Below are 21,602 nucleotides of genomic sequence, written 5' to 3' on the forward strand. Positions count from 1 at the left end.
TGTTTATATTTAAACCCTTGTAAAACTTTGAAATTATTTTCACTTTTTTTATTTTTAATTTTTAATTTTAATTTTTTTAAGAAAAATAAATTTTTATAATGTTGAGATTTTGAGATGCAGTCATCTCGATTTTATCAAATATCAATACTTTTAATTTCTTGATACCATTGTAAGTGTTTACGTTAACTGTTTCACAAAGAATAAGAAAAATAATTGAATTAAAAATTTTATAAATATTTAGTTTACATTTTACCATCTCAACCTCTGGTCATTGTGAGTTATGTATTTACTAAGATGATAGTGATAGAGAATAATTTATTTAAATAAATTGATATGGTTTGAAAATTCACATTTAAATTAAGTATTTGGATTAATAATTTGGACATAGAAAACTTTTAGAGTTGGAGAGGGACGCAAGGAGTAATTTTTTAAGTGTTTTAATTTCTGAATTATTATCATTACAAATAATAATAATAATAATAATAATAATAATAATAATAATAATAATATAAAATGATGCATAAATAACCATATGCAAAAATCTAAATTCTTTGTGGTATATATAAAACGAGAACCAAAGAATAACTTCACTATTTTTGATGTGCAGAAATTGCTTTTAAAAAAAAAAAAAAATTATTTCGTTGCTTATGTTCTCAACAGTAATTTTTAAGTTTTTTAGTGTGGTAAAAAGTAACTAATAACTATCTCAAATTAATCCGTCATTTACTCATGATTCAAAGTTGTGTTTCATTGAAAATTCTGGCAAACGTAATGTTAGGTTTCATAGAAAGTTTCATTGATTTCAATCCTTGACAATAACCAATTAGAGACAAACAGTGCAAAATATTCTAATGAAGATTCAAAGAGTTTCAGTACAAAGTATGATATTCAAACATCAAATATTCTGAGGAAAAATGAATCTTTGTAAACATTATTTTTGTATTTGATCTCTAATTTCTGCAAAATCTTGGATACAACAGTGTAACAACGCTTGATTTGAAGACGATAAAGTTGCAGGAATGGAATTTCAACTTGATGTCCCTTCAACCTTCGATGATTGATGAGCAGCTTCTAAACATTCTTTAGCTCTGTGGACTTTGGATTGAAGATAAAAACTTCCATTTTTTTCGTTGTTCTCAGATAAGTTATTGTATTTCTGCAAATTTGAAGCTGTAAGTAAATGGTGAAACCGATAAGAAATGGCATCCAGAGAATAATAATGGTAATAATAAACCTGCAGGATTTCATCCCATGAAGATTGCTCGCTGATCCCCAGAATCTGCCTGGCTTCTTCTTCAGTCATTGTTTTCCTCATTTCGACTGATGTTTTGTATCGTTTCCTTCGTAACACCAGTTTTATTTGCATCTGCAAATGATTTATTAAAGATGAACAAAGAAATCAAATTGAGTAATTGACATGCATTTGATTTCGTTTGCAATTTCAAAAGTTAGCCACTTAGCCGTCATTCATTGAAAAACATAACATGAGCCAGTTTCTAGTCGTATAAAGGCATCAAATTTAGACTGGTCTTGTTTGCATCTACATAATTTATTAAAGATGACAAAGCCATGGAATTGACTAATGAACACGCATTTGATTTCGTTTGCAACTTCAAAACTTAAATAGATGTCATTTTATAAAAATAGCAATACAAGATTGTATCAAAGTTAGTATAAAAAAGAGAAAAGTAAATTTGATCAATTTCATGAACACAATTTCCTTGCAAATAAAAGAATGCTCCAAACATTCAGCTATAACATAACATCATCACCCAAAGAAGAGTCACATGATTTATAAATGATGGACAAAGCAATGGAATTAAGTAATGGACACACATTTTTTTTATTTAATTTGCAACTTCAAAACTTAGATGTCATTCAATGAAAATAGCAACAAGACGGTATCAAATTTAGTATAACGAAAAGAAAGTAAATACGATCATATTATGAAAACGATTTCCTTGCGAATAAAACAAGAATAACCAAAAGAAGTATCACACATGAACAAGTGGCACATAAACAACAAGAAATAATAAAGCTTTACTAAATAATACATACATGAACAGAATAGTGACGATCGATCGCTCGGTTACTTACTTTCTATAGCTTTACGGTATGCTTGCACTACAGCCCTTCCTAGTACTCCAGATCCCATTACAAGCAAGTTTGCGATTATCCTCGCGGCCTGAATTAACAAAGAGAGAAAAACAACCAGAAAAAATTTCAAACAAAATAAAGCCACACACAAGGAATTCTAACAAAAGCATCAAGCATCACTATGAAACATAACATCATGAACAAAGTAAATAAAAAATTGGTATGCATTTCATAAGCATCACAGGAAATTAAACAAAACAAACAAACATTCCAAGATAAGCAAATCAATCCATTCTCACCATGCATCTAGTGATTTCATTTTTCATAACAAAGTAGGAGAAATATTTTAAAATCCAAGCTTCTCACATAACTCAAAGGATATCATATGCAACAGTGAATGATTAACAATACAACAACTATGAGCATTGTAGTCAAGTTTTCAAATTTATCAAATTTTTTCTCTGATTCTCATCACAAAGACAATCAAAATACACTCTTGAACAAAATTGAAAGAGAAAAAAAGCGCACCATTTTGGGTTCTGTGAATCAATGGATTGAAACTCTTGCAAAGAGCCGTGCGGAGATGGATGGAGAACGAAATAGAAACCCTAATTTGAGAATTTTCCGAGATTTTTCCAGCAGAGCTGAGAAAAAGGTTGCACCTTTGCCTAGAGATGTGTGTTTATTATTTTTTGGGATTTGGAAAAGTTGATAAGAATTTCAAACTTTTTGAGGGGGCAAAACGTAAAGAACGCCTTGAAATTTTCCTAAACTCCAAGCAACGTTCTTTCTCCATTGTTCTTCTCATCGATGGAGGATCTCAGATCCGCTCTGAAGGAGCACGCGGATCTCGCAGCGCATCTCTTCGAGAAGTTCTCCAACGAGCTCCGCACTGGATTCCAGCCGGCGTACGAGAACTTTATCGGTTTCTTTCACGCCATTGATTGGAAGGTCCCTCCTTTGGCTCCCTCTCCTTATCTTTGATTTTTTTTGTTTTTCATTGTTTTGGAAATGGATCAAATTGCAGGAGCCTTGGTTGGTGTGCTTGATTGCTTTTCATGTTACTTTGATGCTGGTGGTCATCTTGTCCAGGAGAAGGATCAATTTTCAGCTCTGCTTGTTCTTTCTGGCATGTGAGTTTCTTTGAATTTAGATGGATCTTTTTTTTTTTCTCAATTCCTTATCTATGTTGAAAGATTGATTGATGCTATGCATCAGCACTGCTTTTTAAAACAATTGCAGTAGTTCAAGAGCGCAGAGCATGATAAAGATTTGATTTTTGACGTGACAAAAGTTCAATGATGTTTTAGGTTAAAATATAGTTCTTATGCTCTATGCATTGCTTGATGAATGGATGATACTAGTCCGAAAGCATATATATTGTTTCGGTTTTGATTTTTTTTTTATTTTTTTTTATTTTTTTTGTTAATGTGCGAAAAGTTTAGTTTTTTAGGTTAAAAGATAGTTCAATTTTTGATGTTCTGTTAATATACTCCTTATTCTATGATATTGATGCTATGAATGCTTAATGAACGGAAAATACTAGTCCAAAAGCACATAGGATGATTAGGACCATGTTTCAATTTTGTTGATAGAACTTCGATTTTTTAAGTTAAGAGATTGTCAGATTGTTTATGTTTTGGTAATCTATTCCTTATTCCATGAAAACCATGTTGATAGACTGATTGATACCACGCATTGCTGCTTGCTAAAGGAACAACACATTTCCAAAAGAACTTAGCATGATCCTGTTTTGATCTTTTGTGTTAGAAATTCAGTTTTGATCTTTGGATTAATCAAAGCGGGTATGATGTTCTCAACTTTGAAACATCAACAACTGATGATAATAGTGCCATCTCCTTGCTCATGACCATGGTATGCTGCAAACAGTCTGATGAATCCTAAGAGCAGTTCATCCGGTCAAACTTTATATTCTCAATGACTTTGTGTTCTGTAGGACTATTTGGGTGAGCTAGATGCCAAATCAATAATAAATTGGGGAGTTTAAAGAGATACTTCAGCTATACTCTATAGATGCTCATAAACACTGTCCTAGTATCCAAATTGGTTTGCTTCCATCTGAATATTCCTGTAAATTATCTAAAGAATGAACCTTTATAGTATTTCATTTAAGATAGACATAAACTTTCAGTTTCGTGAGAAGGAGTACTAGTATTCTTCTATCGAATGTATGGCAAATCATGTTCATATGATCACCGTAACATGGTTTTTAAATGATTTATTCAGGATTAAATAGTTCAATCTCGACACTCATCTTGCTCAAGTAGGAATTGTTTAGGATGGTTTCATATTTTTTATTAATTTTTACTTTCTCAGTATATGTACAAGTGAAATGATTCATCGGAATTTTGCTTTGGACTTCATGCAGTTTCCGGAGTGTATCTTGCTGAAAAGATAAACAGCCTATTGGGGAAAAACTGGGAGAAATTTGCAGGCCAGAACTATTTTGATCCTAACGGATTGTTCATCTCCGTCCTCTGGTCTGGACCTCTTCTCATTGCAACGATCATTATTCTGGTCGGTAACCAAACCGCTTCCCCTTCATCTTCAATCTCATTTATCTGTTCATCCTTGCGACTCAAGCTCGTAATTTTCAGGTGAACACACTGCTAACATTGTGCCAACTCATCGTGAAGTGGAAAAGAGCAGAACTCCGGCACAGAGCTCGTCTTTCCCGCAAACAAGACTAGCATTTCATTTTTTTTCCCCCTGTTTTAGAACTTGTTAAACTCCGAGTATTGTATTAAGAATTCATCAGTTTACTCATTTTATATAGAATGTTTCTGGGAATGCCTTCCTGAATTTGAATGGGAATTTTTCTTTCATTAAATGTGAAATTCCAAAATTAGAGTAAAGACTATGACCAAATATTAAATATGACAAATAAGGAATTATCTTAGATTTATTAATATAAATTTTCAGCAGATAACCGCTCTTTTTTTTATTTTTTTTTTTAAAAAAAAGTAGCCGTTGGGTTTCTCCTAACGGTCATCTCCTTCAAAGCCACAGCTTGAAAACCAAACGCTCTCAACTCCAAACCAAAAGCTCTAAGAAAAACAGCAAAGATCTTCGGGAACAATGGAAAGGAAAGAGATCAAGATCCCAGTTTTCTCAGTGTTGAAGAAAGGCAGCATCTTGAAGAACATCATCCTCAACAGCCCTTTGCCGGAGATCCAAGAAGACGATGAAAGGATCCTCATTGGCCGGCATCCAGATTGCCACATTGTTCTTGATCACCCTAGCATCAGCCGGTTTCATCTCGAGGTCCAGGTGAAGCCTTTCTTGCAGAAGCTCTTCGTCGTTGATCAATCTTCAGGTATCTTCTTAAGATTTCTCTTTTGATCTTTTGATCGATCTTTTGATTTTTTGTTCTTGTTTGCAGTTCATGGGACTTGGGTTTCTGGGGCAAAGATTGATCCTTGTGTTCCAGTGGAACTAGTGGAAGGGGATACGTTGAGGTTTGGGGCATCTACTAGGGTTTATAGACTGCATTGGGTGCTGCAAAGGGATGCTCTGGAGATGGGGAACCCATTGGAGGCGTTGATTGAGGAGAAAGAAGATGCTCATCAGGCAAGATTTTGGCTTCATGCCCTAATTCCTCTGTTGTTTTTATTGAGAAATTTTGGATCTAGGTTTTGATTTCTGCTGCTGTTCTTCTTAATTTTTGGAGGAAAATTTGGATTCATGCCCTAATCCTGTTCTTTTGATTGAGAAATTTTGGATCCTGGTTTTGATTTCTGCTGCTGTTCTTCTTGATTTTTGGATTTTACTTGACAGGATGAAGGGTTAGGGAACCCGAAGGAGAGATGGGTTGCTGAGATCCCTTCTGCACCACCATTGCCAGAATCCGTCAACTCTGAGACTATTGACAAACTCTTTTTGAAGGAATTGGAAGTGAATGAGAATTTGACTGCTGAGATGCCATTGGTTAAGGATGCTCGAAGTTCATCCAGCCTTTTGTCGAGAAGAAAAAAGTCTGTTGGATTACTCTGCATTCCGAATGGGAGGAATGAAGATGTGATGAAGGAGAAACATTGCCATGTTCTTTCTGCCGATGTTGATGGGAATGATGTAAATGATTGCATCATTAGTTCTCGGGGGATCTCAGAGGGTCAAACTGCGGAAGAGAAGTTTGATTATGGCATGGATGATGTAGCACTAGAAGTGTCTTATGATCAGATGTTTCAGGAAAGTCTTGTGCTAAGGTCATCTTCAAATTGGAGTGGATATTTGAATGTTGTGGATGATAAATACTGTTTGGGTGGAGAGGTTGTTGATATTGTGAAACAAGAGCAATGTATTTTGGATGATTGCAAGAATGCTGCTGAAGAAGAAGAAGAAGAAGAAGCATTTGTTTCAGATAAGGAGAATATGACACCAGTTGTTTCTAATGGCCAGAGATCACTGAAAACTCGATTTGGAGTACAGAGATCACCTTTCAAAGCCATTGCAGCTTTGAACCTTGAAGATGAGTTTCTTTCAGATGGAGAATTGAAGCCAGTTCTAGACCAACCTATCTTGAAGAATTGGGAGAACCCTAATGGAGAAGAAGTAGAAGAGGAAGAAGAAGTAGCATTTGTTTCAGATAAGGAGAATGTGACACCAATTGTTTCTACTGGTCAGAGAAAGACTCGATTTGGACTGCAGAGATCGCCTACTGAACCCATTGCAGCTTTGAACCTTGAAGATGAGTTTCTTTCAGATGGAGAATTGAAGCCAGTTCTAGAACAACCTATCTTGAAGAATTGGGAGAACCCTAACGGAGAAGAAGTAGAAGAGGGAGAAGAAGTAGCATTTGTTTTGGATAAGGAGAATATGACACCAATTGTTTCTACTGGCCAGAAATCACAGACTCAATTTGGAGTACAGAGCTCGCCTACCAAAGCCATTGCAGCTTTGAAACTTGAAGATGAGTTTCTTTCGTATGGCAAGTTAAAGCCAAAACAATCTGTTTTGCAGGAATGCATGAAAGTCTTAGAAGAAAAACAGGAGACAATTGTTTTGGATAAAGAGAACATGACACCAGTTGAAACCCATGAGCGAAGATCGGAAAAGAGCTGCATGAAAATCCAGAAATCATCATCAAATGCCATAGCAACTTTGAATGTGGTAGTAGATTCACCGTATCCCGATCGAGAGAACTGGACTCCTGAAATCACTAAAGACCTGAAACTGAAGAATTATACATCAGAAAATATTTTGAGTAGAAATTCAGAAACTGCATTTTCTGATAAAGAGAACTGGACACCCAAAGTTTCCAGAGGTCAAAAATCAAAGAGAAGGGCAGAAAAATTCACAATGGCTGACAATGAGGAACCAGCATCTGGCTCAAATAAGGAGAATTTAACACCTGACAGTTCAAGAGCTCTGAAGTCAAGGAAAAGTCTATCAAGAAGCCACACAAAAATTGAAGAACAAATCATGAAGAAACGCTTAGAGAGGATTCCCTTCCAGTCCCTGTTGGAAAATTCTCCAATGAAGACTAGCAGTTCTGTTAGCAATAACCAAAGGGATGCAAACAAAACTGTAAACCCTCCTTTAAGCTCTAAACAAAGTTATGGAACCTCTGGGGATGACGATCAAAGCATCAGAACTTTGGTAAGTTTGAAGCATAGTGTTTTTTCTTGAGTCCTTTCACAACAATTATGTTCAAATCTGTTTTCATTGCATTGCAGAACCAATCAGTGGATCAAATGCACAATGTGGGACATGAGAAGAAGAAATGGAACATTGTAGCGGATGCAAGTTGCTTCCTTACTGAAGAGTCAAGAAGATCATTGCAGCTACTTGAAGGACTAAAAGGAACACATCTTATTATCCCAATGATGGGTAATATAGAATGAATCCTTACACTTGAATTCCTTTGAATTCCTTATTCTCTCTTACATAATTTTTTGGTATGATTTCAGTTATCAGAGAACTGGATTGTATGAAACAGCACGAGCGATGGTACCAAAAGACGCCAAAGGCTTCTTCAGCATTGCAATGGATAAAGGACTGCATGGTGCGGACAAGTTGGTGGATTCATGTCCAGAATTCATCAGAGACTTTGCCTGTTCCGCCAACTCCTCCGGCATCACCTAGATTACAGTTCACTGAAAATTCAATGGCATTCTCTGTGTTCGGTGGCCTTACGGAGATTCTTTCTCCGACAGCAGAAGACCACATCCTTGACTGCGCTCTTCTATTTAAAAGGATAAAAACAGATGGACATCTCGTCCTCTTATCGAACAACACAACTCTTAAAATCAAAGCAATGGCAGAGGTAATTCAATTTCTGTGTTATCAGTCAGAATTAAATCAACATGGTTGTTTGTCCAATAAATGAAACTTGTTTTTGGGTTGGTTTCAGGGTTTGCTGTGTGAGACCCCAGTAGAATTCCGCGAGAGTCTTGTGAATCCTTTTTCGAAGAGGTTTTTGTGGGTCGATAGCAGCCCGAGAGGATCAACCTGGTCGTTATCTGAGGAGATGAGTTTTACTCAGAACTATTATGATCAACTGCCAAATACAAGGAAGGTGAACATGGCAGCTGAGAATGCAAAAGGATTGAAACTCATCTTACTTCACAATTCTCACTATAGGCAAGCCAACTCAGTCAAGTAAAATAATAGTTGGATTGATGCATTTAGATATATGTTTTGAGTTTCTTTCCTGGTTTGCAAATTCCTATTTCTAGAACATCAATGTTCAAGTTTCTTTTTTTCTAGAAACTGTCTTTTTCATTTATAAGATTTTCATTCCTGTTTCCTTCACCTAATTCAGCGAATCTGACTCTTAACAATCATCATACCAAGTTTGAATAATGCTCATATTTTTTAATGTGAGAAATTGTGACACCCTCATTAATCAAGATTCCTCTTGTTACATGTGTGTGTGTATATATATATAATATTATTGAGATGTTGCCTTCCCACTCACCAATGCAAAAACAAAAATCAATGTGATTAAATAAAGTGGTTGGAGTGTGAACATTAGCTGTAGGACAGTTAAGCTCTGTGGACTTGAGAGTTTTTTAAAATTTAAACACCGATGAAACTACCACAACAACATGCATAGATATATTGCCTTGTTTGCTATCTGCTGCAAAAACTATTTCTTTAAAATAAATGATCAGATTTACAGATAAGGGAAACTATTTTCATGCATTAGTTCCAAAAATCAGGGAAGAGTCATAGACTTGAGAGTTTTATAAATTTAAAACATCTATGAAACTTTTACAACAACATGCATAGATATATTATTATTGCTTTGTTAGCTATCTGCTGCAAAAACTATTTCTTTGAAATAAATGATCAGATCTACAGATAAGGCTATTTTCATGCATTAGTTCAAAAAATCGGGGAAGAGTCATAGAAGCAAACTGAAGCTCTTATTGATAATCAATCTTACATAACATACATGATAGACAATAGGAAGAACTGAACTAGAAGAAGTACATGAAATGATTAACGGACAGAAAAAGTAAGGTTTTTTTTTAATGGAGAAAGTGAAGTGATTAGGATCCATTTCTGTTAACATAGTTGTAAGATCCAGGGAGAATGGAGAATGAACTTTCAGAAACTTCAAATGGGGGGCGAGAAAAATCATCCAGACTGCCAAAGTTGCATGAGTCGAAAAATTCATAGGCGAGAAAAAACCACGGTCATCATCATCACCTTTAATATCAAGAAGGCCAACATCATCTGAAGCACTCCCAAAGTTGAATCCAATGCTTCCTCCATTCATCAAATCATTGTTATGAACTTGATCCAACACCACTGATACTTTAGCGTCATCCACCGGAGGAAGAGCTGGTGTGTGGCCTTGGAAGAGTGCGACATGGCCAAACAACTTGTCTTTTCTAGAGAACGTAGTACCGCAAGAACAAAGCCATTTGTCCCGTCCGCAATGCTTCTCGTGAGTTTTCAGGTCAGCGATGACGGAGAATTTCTTTCTGTTGCATCTGCTACATGTATAGCTCTTGTCGCAGTGGCTCCTCTTGTAATGGTTCTTGACACAAAGGATCGTCTTCAGAGGTTGGAACTTCTTGTGTTCCTTGTTCCTCTTGCAACCGATAAATGGACAAGAGTACCTTTTGATCGGAACCGGTTCAGAGCTAATTTCCTTGCTAGGCTTCGCAAGAGCAGCAGGAGTCTTGTACTCGTCTCCATGGCCTCTCATGTGCATTCTCAAGTTTGCATCCCGCTTGAATCCCTTTCCGCATATCAAGCAAAAGTGAGTGTGTGGAGCTAAGATCTCTTCCTTCTCAAGCTGCAAAACCTCATACGAACCGGGTGGAAGGTTATCTCCGTCCACGGCATCATCTTCAGCGAGAACAGAGTCAGCCCCTTCTCCCCCGCAACCATTCACATATTTCATCAGATCATCACCTTCATCCCTGGCATTGCTAAAACCTTTGATCAGCTCTTCATACTCAGAAGCCTTAGTGCTATCCGATGACGGGATATCACTACCGATCAAACTCCCATTGTTGTTCGGCAGGCTTGAATTCTTGAAGGAAGGAAGAAGAGTTCCGGCAGTGGAGATGAGCTGAATTATGATGCTAGTAAGGTCGGCGGTGACCAGCTGCTGTTGAGCAGCAAACTGGCTTCCTTCCCGGCCGATCATTGATCGAACAACTTCCTGAACTTGATGAATCTTCTGTTCAAGGAATGAGAGGTTGTTCAGCATCACCCTTGGATCCCAATCAAGAACTTGCTGCTGATCCTTCTTCTTGATGTCATGATAAGATTGAAGGGATTGAATGCCTAAATTTGGTTGATAAGCATGAAAGGATTGGTTGGTTCTGGTCTCAAAACAAAGATTTGAGGGGCCAAATTGAGTGGTGGTGAATGAAATGTTTGGATTGGGATTGAGATTGAGATTTGATGGGGATGATGATTCAGGAGGAGTCATCAGTGAACTGGATGAAGCTTTTAATGGAGAAGATTCAGAAAGCCCTCTTTTCTTGAGATCCATCTATGTCAAAACCCTAAGAAAAGAAATCCAGAACCGAAACCCTAAAAATTGGAACTTTCACTCATTTCCAGTCAAATCAAGAGGATCCCAAAGCTCTAATCTTCAATACAACAAGAAAATCAAACACAAAAGCAGAGATTTCAAACAGCAACAAATCAGAAACCCTAAAAATCCCAACTTTTTTCAAGATTCCATCAAACCAAAAGCAAAAGCACCAACTGAGAATTAGATTAAGAAAACATCAAAAAAATAAAAAACCAACGATCTTACACAATTGGAGAAGAACAAGAAGGAGAAGGAGAACTCACAGTCATGAATTCCAAGCAGCAAAATGGAACAAAAACTCTTCCTTTGATCCATTATTTGAGAAATCAGAGCTCCTTCCTTAGTCTCCGTATTTGACTTTCTCCCATCTTTCTTCCCTCCACATGACCTCACAAAAAATAATAAAAATAAATAATAATTTAATTTTTTTTTAAAAAAAAACACCTTTTTTTTACTTCCTTTCCTTTTCTTTCTTCCCATTTTCCTTCAATTAAAAAAAAAATATTTTTTTATTCCAATAATTCCCCACAAAAAAACAACACCACACTAAATCACTCAACAATCTAACCAACCAATCAAAACACTAAAAAAAAATCAAAACTTTGAACACTCTCCTTCACTCTTTATCACACCCACTCTTACATCCAAACAACCCCTTCATCTCCTTCCAAACTCCTCTCTTCCTTTTCTTCTTTACCTTCTCCATCTCCATCTTCATCTCCTCCTCTTCCTCCATTATTATCACCTTCTTCTTCCTCTCCTTCTCACTACTACTCAACTCATCTCCATTAATCAGCACCTCTCTTATCCTCATCTGCCCAATAAACAACACTTGAGCTACAAACCTCATTGGCAACCTCTCATTCTGTGCAGCATGGACACAAGCCTCTTCAGACATTCTCCTGCAACTCAACACTCTGCAAACCTCCTCCCTCTCCCTCTCAGTCAAATCCCCATGAGCATCCAAGTATATATCCACTGCTCTATAAACTCCATCATAACACCTCCCCAAAGGATCCAACAACACTCTCATTCTATCCATAAACCCCACAAACTCATCCTTCTCCAAACTACCTTCTCTTGCCATCTCTCCTGCATACTCCTCCATGATCTCAATCACAAACTCTGCTTCTTTTGCATTTGATTCAGTTTCACAGCATGCAATGAAGTAACCGAGTATTTCTCTTCATGCACTCTATGTCATGGGTTAGAAGATCTTCAATAGTGACTTCAGTGAGTTGCATGGCTATCATAGACTCAAGCCCATGAATGCATGTCTTATTTGCATGCACGTCAATGGCTGCACGTAGAATTTGGAGGAGATTTGATGCATGTATTGATCCTCTCTTGTTTGGTATTAAAGCCACAATTGATTCAATGATCTTCTTGCTTTTGCTTCTCTCATAAATTGAGGTTGTTTCTTGACAAGCTTTGCTGGCGTATCGAAAAAGACAGTGGCCGATATGATCAGGTGGGATGCCGGAAAGTGATAAGCAAGTGATTGCAAGCTCAAAGAGAGGGAGAGAAAGGCTTGTGATGTCTTCATTGGAGGAGGAAGAGGAGGAGGAGGAGAGAGAAGAGTCTCCGGCAAGCCAAAGGCTTGGTATCAACCGGATAAGGTGTATCGAGAAGGCTAGGATCAGCGAAGGCCTTGCTGGAGATGGAATTAAGGCAGGCATCAATGAGGCCAAGCTTTTGCGCATGGGAGATCAGTGGTTCAGTGGACTTGAAGGCTTTGATGGTGGAGTTCCAGTTTGGGAGGATTTGAGAGGAGAAGGAGGAGAGAGTGAATTTGAGGAGGTTGTTGGGGCTGTGATCTTCAGTCATGGAGAGGAATGCAGCAAGGCATGCAACTGGAATGATGTTGTCGGAGGTGAGAGGTGGTGGGTGGTTGTAGGAGAAGATGGCAACAAGTCTGAAGGCTTCGACGGCGACGGTGGCCGGAATGTCGGTGAAGATGGAGAGGTCTATGTAGTTGTTTGTTTGTAAGAGTTTGGATAGTGTTGCTGATCTTGATGACATGCATTCCTGTTTTTATTATTATGATTAGTGATTCATACGTAGAGATGTTGTTTTTTTTTCTAAAAATTAATTTTTGCAAGAAAATTATAAAAATAATAATAATTAAAGTAATGTGGTATGTTACCTTGTTAAGATGGAAGGAGACGTCATGGATTCGGATATGGACGTCTGGTGGAGGTGCAGAACTTGAGAGCCTGGAATGGAAAACAATGAAAACAATGAAAAAAAATTTAATAAGTTTATGTGTTTGTAGGAAAAGATTAAGAAGATGATACCATGGGAGTTGTGTAGACATGGAGATTTTTCTTTTGTTTTCTCTTTGATGCTTTCTCTGCAATATGGAGTGTTCTTTCTTTGTTTAATTATTTATTTTTTTTTTTTTGAGTTTTGAAAGATGAGAATTATGAGGATGGGCTGAGAAAAGATAGGATGAAATCCTAACTGTTTAGATAATTTTTTTTTGTTTGTGATCTCATAGTCTAACAAGATCTAACAACTGAAACCAAACAGAATGATTCAAAAGTTAATTAATTAATATTCTGAGCTCATTAAAGATGAGTTATTATTAGATAATACAAAACTATATAAGAAGTCACCACAATACACATATGAGGGTGACAAAGAATGGTCTTTTGAATCTATCTTCCTGAAAACCATGAAGCTGGAAGGACATTTTTAAGCTTCCTTCTGAAGATGATGAGGATGAGAGAACCAACCAGAGGACAAGTTGAGATGATGGCAATGTATGCAAGTAGCCACATTGATTTGTTGCTCTGCCGAGATAGCTGGTTTATTGACCTCTTCAGCCTAGTAGTAATTTCGTCGTCTTTAAGACTTTCAGTGGAGTTGTTGTCTTGTGAACTCTGGCCAGGATGATGTTGTGTGGACTCTGCCGGTGGTTTGTCGGTGTCAATCTCATCCTTTTGAGCTGCAACAACCATACCGTCGTCGGCAAGGCTGATATATGGGCTCTTGTCAATTGAAGATTGCAGTGATGTATGCGGGCCGAGATCTTGTGTCTGCATCAAAAGGAAGCTCATCAAAGTTCAGTATTTGGAGTTCTGAAGAAATCATATTTTTAAGTGTTCTGATCATAAACAATAATACCTTTCTTGGTTTGTGAGTGATGGAACTAGAGTGGAGAACGGCAAGGAACTCAGCTACAGCTCCTACCCACCTGTAAACAACACTGGATTTGAGGTTGTTCTTTATCGACAAAAAGATCGTTATTTAGTGGGTGAGTTTGAAAATTACCATAATTTAGTAGCAGTGATCCCTTGGAAAAATCCAAGGTGTCCTCCATGTGCAGTGGTGGCCAATACAATGTTGTGATTTGCCCTGAGAGATCAAAGGAAGAAAAATATTGGAACCAAAACCAAGTAAGAAGAATACAAGATGATTTGAATGGTGATTTTTGAACCTGCATTCATCCCAGGGAATTGCTTCCCTTGTACAAACTGGATCATCCAAAGCACTGAGACATAATAAGGGCACTGACACATTTCCAACAACTTGAGCACTGCTGCAGTGGCGGTAATATGTATCAACAGTCTGACAAATGTTGGTGTCATTCAAGTTAGCTCATCTTACAATAACAAAATAATAACGTCAGATGAGATAACTATACCTCAAAATTAGCAACAATTCGAGTTGCATGGTGGTCAAAGTCCCTTACAGTGCGTGACTGGTCAAAAGTAAAAAGAAGAATAAACAATTAGTTTGGAGAATGATGTTCCACCTTGTATTACACACGTCCAGAGTAAATAAAAAGGTGTATGAGCAATCAGGGTAGAAAACTGGCATCATCCAAATGTCATAGTTATGTAGAGAACAAAGTCCAAAAGCTCCAAAAGAACAGATAAAGATGATATGCCAATTTCGTATTTATGGAGAAAGATGACGCATTATGGCTGTTTTCTAGCTTTCGTTCAGAATTCTAATTCAACATTAACCCACTACTTCAGTTTCATCAAATTAGTAACAAACAGCCTAGTGTGACTGAATTATTTTTTGTTATGAATTTGAGGACAGGATGTGCACCGTTGAGAACCAAGGCATGACAAAAAAATAAAAAGGACCGAGTAGACTATAAGTCTTACAAAGCAATTCCTCAATGATTGCATCCTACAATCAGGAATGTTTCCTGATTGTTGATGCACGAGATAATCACGTCAAGACACTCAAATACTTACATAAAAGATTCCAGTTAATGCAGAGACAAAAAACCCCATAGATGTGGTACGTACCTTCTGAATCCCTTCCCAGTTTGCAAGTCGAGTCAAAAGAGGCTGATGTCTGAAAAATGACAATGTCCAAAAGTATCATCAAATGATGTATCAAAGAAGTAAATGGGCAGTTCATGCTAGAGGATGGCACTAACAATATTTACTTGAGGTTCAACTCAAATAACAGAAACAGTCTGCTAGATAAGATGGTTCTAGAGACGTACTGTTTAGCATAACCTAGAAGACCAATTGCAAGGGCTCTGTCATACAATCGTTGCACAAGCTTACGATTAATGAACCTGTCACAAATCTACAAACTGGGTGTCAAATGTCAATAATTTTCCAAATAGCAATTCTTACAAACACTGACAAACTCAGCATCCAAAATAAAAAAAGACTCCAAACTAATGACAAAGATTTATATTAGACCTAACAAAGCAGTTAGTTAGAATCAGATGTCATGCCAATTATGGTGGCTCACAAATATTGAATAAATAGCTTACATGATTAGAAAGAAGTCCAGTGCTGAAAAGGAATGACACAAAAATTAAGTGAAAAACTAGGCTAAAGAAGAAATTGATACTGGGCTAATAGAACCAAGCAAGCAGCTCATCTGGAAGTCAGGAAGAAACAGAGAAAGATAGGTTAGGCAATGCATTTAGATGGAAATAGCAACAATGAGATCTACCTAGTGTGATGCCAGATGCCAATTATTAAATCAAAAGCCAAATTATGAATTGAGAACTCAGGAAGCAAAGCGTATGAAAAATGTAACATATCTGCAATAACTGAAAGGGAAAATTCAACTAAAAATACAAAAAAAAAAAAATTAATTAAATTAGAGAAAGATCTATATCTAAAACTTGTTTGATGACACAGAACATGTAATAATAAACTGAACAGAGGATCAATTGCAATTGCCTTGCTTATTGAAAAAACCGTGCCATCTTGATCCCTAGTAAAGTTGTTAATTTACTAACCACTAGATCCCATGGAGAGCAAACAGAAACAGCACCGGCAACAGGAGTGCTCTCCCCCTCTTCTGCGAGATACTTAACCTAAAATCCAATATCCAAATGATCATGAGAAGCTAAAAAAAGCCCATTATTCAATATACCAATCACAATTCTCTGACAATCAAATAGGGCTGCTCAATGGATATAGTAAATGATATTATATCATTACCAATATATTGGCACCAATGCTTGTCCCTACAGCAAATAGAGGAGCCTTTGGATGTTCATGATTAAGGTTGTTCACAACTTCCCTCAAATCTTCAGTCCATCCAGCATTATAAAGGCAGTCAGACTGCATGAATTGGCATAGAAAGCAGAAAACTTAGCAATAATTGAACTATTGCTGGTTATTTAGATAAAAATCATAATCAACCTGTGAGAACATCTGAATTAAGAGACATGTTTTACAGATGCAGAGGTGGGAATTGGACACATTAAGACTAAAACATAGTCAGTAAAGGTAAAACAACAAGGTTATGGTAACATGCACTTTAAAATATTGAAGATCTCGTCCTCCAATAAATATTCATGAATTGATATCATTTCTTGCGCACAAAGGAAGATGTCGAATGCTTCATACAATTAATGGAGAAGAGCCTTCAATGGGCAAAGGACACAATATATAGTTGTTCAGGATAAGTTCTTGACCTTTCGCATTCAGAAACTATAGTACAAACTCTACCACAAAAAAACCTTAATCAAATCGCATTCAGTGAAACTAAATCATGATATAAGGTAAGATGCCAGAAAAAGTAAGGCCACTGACAGTTATGGAGACACCACCCAAACCCCGATGGTTGCTAACAACAACATGCCATCCTTGCTTTGCCACTGTGTGAGCAAGATGTTTTATATACTGCAAAACATATTGATTAACACAAACCAAATCAGCAAAAGACAGAATCAGTTTCCCATGTAAAAACAAAAACAAAACTACGCCACACACAAATGACCAGCATGAATCAACAGTTCTGAACCATTAGACACTACAAGCTTTGTATGAAATAATTAATTGTAACATATATTCAAGGAAATGGAGACTCTTCATCACTGCACAGTGAATAAAAGGTATAACAGTTTCTAAATTATTGCATATGCTCGTTCCTCAAGCATAAACAAAATGAGACCATGTTCAATTGTTTTTTTCTTCCAATATATGCCATGCTTTATAATCGATTATCACGGATATAAATTCCTACAAAGAATACTCAGCAAAAGTTACACACATGTTCTTTATTTAAAAAATTTTTAAAAAAAGTTATGCACATGTGACAACACCAGCTTACAGCAAGTTAGAAATATCAATTTTAAATAGGCTCAGATATCCATGTCTGGTAGACAGGAGATGACGAGTACAATGGCATATGCCTTGAGGTTTCTAGATCACACTAGAACTTCTACCAAGCAGGATTGTCAAACTCCCAACATTGATTTTTGGGGTAAGTTTTTTGATATTGCACCAACTATGAACATTTTTCACTATGGAATTCAAACCTCAATTTAAATCAAAATGATTACTCAACTTCAATTTTGTTTCACCAAAGGATTATCCGACAGATTCTGGCATATTTTTGATGATGTAACGTCAGAAATTATTTATCAGCAGATGATATAGAATTATAAGCTGAACAGCGTGTCATATATATGATGACAAAAAATTTCCAGTATATACATCATAAAAAAATAGTTTAGAATCTCGCAACTAACCACTCGGTGAAAAAAATTAAAACTGGGTAACCATTTTGATTCAAATTGAAGTTTGAACCCAAAATGAAAAAGAATCATAGTTTGGAGCCCTATCAAAAAATTTACCCGCACTTATCTTGATTTAAGAGCAAAACATAACATGGTAGATCAAGGCACTTGCATACTCAACATGTACACTCGCTCGTTTAATTTGGCACATATTCAACTTATTTGCTTATATCAACCAAGGTTTACGAATTCTAAACAGGATAAACTCAATAGGCTAAATTGTAGAGGTTAAAGAAAAACTTACAGCAGAAGCAGAATCACTAGTGAGTCCAGGTACTACAACCATAATAGGTGTTGTATCATCTTTAGAAATGCCCCCATCAGTGTGGAGAGAATAACCTTTTGCTGTAAGAATACACATTCTAGTAAGCACCCAAGATTTCAAAACTTATATACTAACATTAAAAAAAAGGATATACTATACTAATTAAGTTAAGTAATCTCATGACCATATAAAAACAATGTCAACTATAACTTAAGCAGGAAGTATATTATGTCCGACAAAGATCTAAGGGATTGCAAAACACAAGGCAAAGCCCAACAACAGTATCAAGATTTGTATTTAAACAAATAGATAGCGACAGAATATGTTAAAATAATGATTCTCGACTCATGCTATTCTAGACACAAAATAAGCCAATATGAGAATTAATATGGCCATTTAATTGCTCCAAGAAAAAAAAGAAAGAAAAAGGAAGGAGCACAAGTTGCATGGAGTGCCAACTTTTGAGTTTACTAATGAGACAATTTATAATCCTCTGGGGAGTGACAAAATGACACTGGGCAGGGCAGGAAGCATCAACAGAGAAAGACTTTAAAGGTCTAACCTAGTTTATGCAATACATGGCAAAACTGTGATTGGTAGATATAAAAATCATGATTCTTTTAAGTTTGGGTTGTGAGAAAAATCACGCCCCTCTAAACTACATCCCGTGACTTGCAACTGTATACATGAATCAATGGCATCCTTGATCAGGATTGCCATTGGAGCTACTAAAAGCAAACACACAACAGAAAAGACCACATTTGGCTATTGGACCTTACCATCTGAAGCAAGGATCCAATCCAAAGCAATTGTCCCGCCATCACGCACTGAGAACAACTGCCTGCAATGCAAACAAACGATCCATCAAAGTTCCACAAAAAGACATGAAGCCATTAACAAGATGAATGAATTATTCAACATATTAAAAAAAAAAAAAAAAAAACATTTTATCAAAATTAAAAATTGGGCGCCACTTTCCACCAAACTGAGAGACCTTCGGTAGCGGACAGCCGGTGGCCGACCAAAGAAATTCAGGAACGTGGTCTGAAAATGTGGACTCGAAAGCCACGGTGTGGGCAAATACCTAAACAAGAAAACCACCATCAAAACCCCAATCAAACAACAAGAAACCAAACAATCACAAAATCAAAAGGCCGAAATCACACCTCCCGTGAAGAATCCGGCACTTAGAGACCACATCGTGATATAACTCACACGGACTTCCATACGTGAGCACCACCGCATCGCCGCGAAGCCCGCGAACGAGATCTCGCAGGAAATGAAACTCAAGGAAGTCATACAAGAAGGCGACAACGAATACAAGCAAAGCAACAAGGTAATGGGCAGGCGGAACAGCAGCCGCGGCGAGGAGGAGGAGCTCGCCGGCGGAAGCCATGGATTCCGGCGATGAAGAGCAGTAAAAGCCCTCGCTTTTTCAATCAGTATTTATAAAAGCTCGGGGAGATCGGAGCGGGGAAGGGGTGGGTACGGTTTGGTCGGATCCGGTGTGTGGTTGACTATGAAATAGGATCTCAGGATAACTAATAAAATTCGTACACGTGTCTGAAAAGTTTACTGTGACGTGTATATTGACACGTGTATGTATTTGGTGAACCCTGTAGAAATGACTGTGTTTGTGGCCGAGTAGCAGCCACCCGGGCCGGCCTTCAACCATTGGGTGACGGTCGGTGAGGATGGAGGGAAAAAATGAGTAAATTATTTGCATATATATATATATATATAATGTCTTTTATGCCCCTTTGAATAGTTAGTATTTACCCATCATGTGTGACGCTAGGAAAAAGATGGCAAAGCTCATGGCCGGCAAAGTTCATCTAGCGGGAGAGATTAAATTCTCAAAAAAGTGGGAAAACTAAGTCAAGAAGAAAGCTTGAAAAAGAGATTTTCATGTCCACATATTCTAATATAATTTCTTCTTCTTTTCCTCATAACTCTTTCTTTGTTTTTAGAAAGAGGAGCGGGGCGAACCCACTCACACTAAAGACCCGAGACATACTACAGGCCCTCGGTGGAATAAATGGGGATGAGTCATGCTCACGCTAGTCTTTGAACCACCCATACATAACCACTATTCACAACTCCTGAAATGCTACCACCGGTAAATCGAACTCCTCACCACTTTGCGTGTCGATAGAGGCTCCAGTCTAGGTAGAGCTCTCTGTGTCTTTCTCGAGAGTAGTTCTTGCCAAATTTAGATATGAAATATGCCCATGTACTAAAACGCTCTTTGGTGTTTTCTTCATAGGGAAGAAGTGCTAGAGAGGGGTGCAGGCTGAAATCATCTGATTCATGAACTAATCGGCAGGGTTTTACTTATTTTTAAAAATAAATTGTAAGATTTAATTTAAAAGTGATGATTAATGTTTAAAAAATACCACAAACAAATTCGGATTAAATTTAACATTATCTCTTTGGGAATCATTAATTTCATCAAAAAAAAAATAACGGTGGGGATTGAAAAAAAAATAGTTTTTTCTATAAAAAAAAACTATTAAATATAGAAATGATTAATAAAAATATTTCAAATGAATTTTTAAAAAAAGTTTTTAACGTTTTCTCTAAACTATGGGGTTGCTCCTAATTTGGTCATTGAACTTCAAAAAATTTCAATTGCATCCCTAAACTATTTATTTTCTTCCAATCAAGTCCTTCAGGAGAACGGTGTTAATGGGATGCTCACGTGGCTAGTCAACTTTCCAGCTTCCCTTCACTTTTTTCTTTCACGTGTGCATATATTCCTTTTAAACTCTAATGCTTATCACCACTTCCCTTATCTCTACATTTTCTCCTACTCATCCTTTTCCATTTTCCTTCTTTCTAAGATCTTTAGCAACGAGGTTCTAAGAAAAAGCCTCAAAAATTCTATTGACAGAGCCAGGAACAACATCAAAGTAGAAAATGGTCCTAGCTTGAATCCTCAAGATATCACTCTCTCTCAGACTATGAGTGTTCCTGCTCTCCAAATCCACCACACCAACACTTCCACTTCCTACATAGTTATGTTCCAAAGATTATATTAAGATTCATTAATGAATATATATATATACATATATATATATATATATATATATATATATACATATATATATATATATATAAGTGTTTGTATGTATATACATACCGTTGGCAACAAAGAGAATGACTTCAGCATCAAGATGATGAGGCTTGAGAAAGGC

The 21,602-nt window shown here is 36.8% G+C and overlaps 5 protein-coding genes and 1 pseudogene across 5 annotated transcripts; 2 read left to right on the forward strand and 4 right to left on the reverse strand.

The window, feature by feature from the left end:
- Positions 1–836: 836 nt before the first annotated feature.
- LOC120259134 lies at positions 837–2,740 on the reverse strand (annotated as a pseudogene).
- Positions 2,741–2,882: 142 nt separating this feature from the next.
- LOC120259124 (transmembrane protein 18) lies at positions 2,883–4,920 on the forward strand. Its single transcript, XM_039266660.1, has 4 exons — positions 2,883–3,048; positions 3,125–3,230; positions 4,487–4,635; positions 4,716–4,920. The coding sequence occupies exons 1-4, from the start codon at positions 2,908–2,910 to the stop codon at positions 4,806–4,808; spliced, it is 489 nt and encodes a 162-aa protein (XP_039122594.1). The 5' UTR covers positions 2,883–2,907; the 3' UTR covers positions 4,809–4,920.
- A 253-nt stretch (positions 4,921–5,173) lies between these two features.
- On the forward strand, positions 5,174–8,876 carry LOC120257945 (FHA domain-containing protein PS1). Its single transcript, XM_039265255.1, has 6 exons — positions 5,174–5,434; positions 5,501–5,688; positions 5,896–7,716; positions 7,794–7,947; positions 8,028–8,383; positions 8,471–8,876. The coding sequence occupies exons 1-6, from the start codon at positions 5,197–5,199 to the stop codon at positions 8,720–8,722; spliced, it is 3,009 nt and encodes a 1,002-aa protein (XP_039121189.1). The 5' UTR covers positions 5,174–5,196; the 3' UTR covers positions 8,723–8,876.
- A 593-nt stretch (positions 8,877–9,469) lies between these two features.
- LOC120259043 (zinc finger protein STOP1 homolog) lies at positions 9,470–11,510 on the reverse strand. Its single transcript, XM_039266575.1, is given in 2 exon segments — positions 9,470–9,734; positions 9,737–11,510. Coding segments are annotated over 2 exon segments (1,461 nt in total). The 5' UTR covers positions 11,078–11,510; the 3' UTR covers positions 9,470–9,614.
- A 102-nt stretch (positions 11,511–11,612) lies between these two features.
- Positions 11,613–13,444, reverse strand: LOC120259343 (BTB/POZ domain-containing protein At5g03250-like). Its single transcript, XM_039266932.1, has 3 exons — positions 13,420–13,444; positions 13,269–13,338; positions 11,613–13,150 (listed from the first exon to the last, which is right to left on the reverse strand). The coding sequence occupies exons 1-3, from the start codon at positions 13,437–13,439 to the stop codon at positions 12,665–12,667; spliced, it is 576 nt and encodes a 191-aa protein (XP_039122866.1). The 5' UTR covers positions 13,440–13,444; the 3' UTR covers positions 11,613–12,664.
- Positions 13,445–13,660: 216 nt separating this feature from the next.
- On the reverse strand, positions 13,661–19,855 carry LOC120259556 (embryogenesis-associated protein EMB8). The gene is made up of 14 exons (XM_039267185.1): positions 19,572–19,855; positions 19,400–19,489; positions 19,185–19,246; positions 18,385–18,485; positions 17,152–17,241; positions 16,555–16,677; positions 16,350–16,427; positions 15,594–15,679; positions 15,391–15,439; positions 14,772–14,828; positions 14,565–14,695; positions 14,399–14,482; positions 14,252–14,321; positions 13,661–14,163 (listed from the first exon to the last, which is right to left on the reverse strand). Exons 1-14 carry the CDS (start codon positions 19,799–19,801, stop codon positions 13,783–13,785), a joined length of 1,632 nt encoding a protein of 543 aa, XP_039123119.1. The 5' UTR covers positions 19,802–19,855; the 3' UTR covers positions 13,661–13,782.
- Between the last annotated feature and the right edge of the window lie 1,747 nt (positions 19,856–21,602).

This window comes from Dioscorea cayenensis, chromosome 4 (genome assembly GCF_009730915.1).
Source record: "Dioscorea cayenensis subsp. rotundata cultivar TDr96_F1 chromosome 4, TDr96_F1_v2_PseudoChromosome.rev07_lg8_w22 25.fasta, whole genome shotgun sequence".
Lineage (NCBI taxonomy): Eukaryota > Viridiplantae > Streptophyta > Magnoliopsida > Dioscoreales > Dioscoreaceae > Dioscorea > Dioscorea cayenensis.

Bases quoted from the DNA above. Each gene is read 5' to 3' on its own strand.
- LOC120259124 (XM_039266660.1), top strand. From the start codon at position 2,908: ATGGAGGATCTCAGATCCGCTCTGAAGGAGCACGCGGATCTCGCAGCG. The intron at 3,231-4,486 runs GTGAGTTTCTTT...GACTTCATGCAG, and splicing joins CTGCTTGTTCTTTCTGGCAT to TTTCCGGAGTGTATCTTGCT. The intron at 4,636-4,715 runs GTCGGTAACCAA...CGTAATTTTCAG, and splicing joins TTGCAACGATCATTATTCTG to GTGAACACACTGCTAACATT.
- LOC120257945 (XM_039265255.1), top strand. From the start codon at position 5,197: ATGGAAAGGAAAGAGATCAAGATCCCAGTTTTCTCAGTGTTGAAGAAA. The intron at 5,435-5,500 runs GTATCTTCTTAA...TCTTGTTTGCAG, and splicing joins CGTCGTTGATCAATCTTCAG to TTCATGGGACTTGGGTTTCT. The intron at 5,689-5,895 runs GCAAGATTTTGG...TTTACTTGACAG, and splicing joins AGAAAGAAGATGCTCATCAG to GATGAAGGGTTAGGGAACCC.
- LOC120259343 (XM_039266932.1), bottom strand. From the start codon at position 13,439: ATGTCTACACAACTCCCATG. The intron at 13,339-13,419 runs GTATCATCTTCT...TTTCCATTCCAG, and splicing joins ATGTCTACACAACTCCCATG to GCTCTCAAGTTCTGCACCTC. The intron at 13,151-13,268 runs GTAACATACCAC...TAATAAAAACAG, and splicing joins TCTCCTTCCATCTTAACAAG to GAATGCATGTCATCAAGATC.
- LOC120259556 (XM_039267185.1), bottom strand. From the start codon at position 19,801: ATGGCTTCCGCCGGCGAGCTCCTCCTCCTCGCCGCGGCTGCTGTTCCG. The intron at 18,486-19,184 runs GTAAGGTCCAAT...GTATTCTTACAG, and splicing joins TTGGATCCTTGCTTCAGATG to CAAAAGGTTATTCTCTCCAC. The intron at 17,242-18,384 runs GTAAGTTTTTCT...TATGTTTTGCAG, and splicing joins CTAGTGATTCTGCTTCTGCT to TATATAAAACATCTTGCTCA.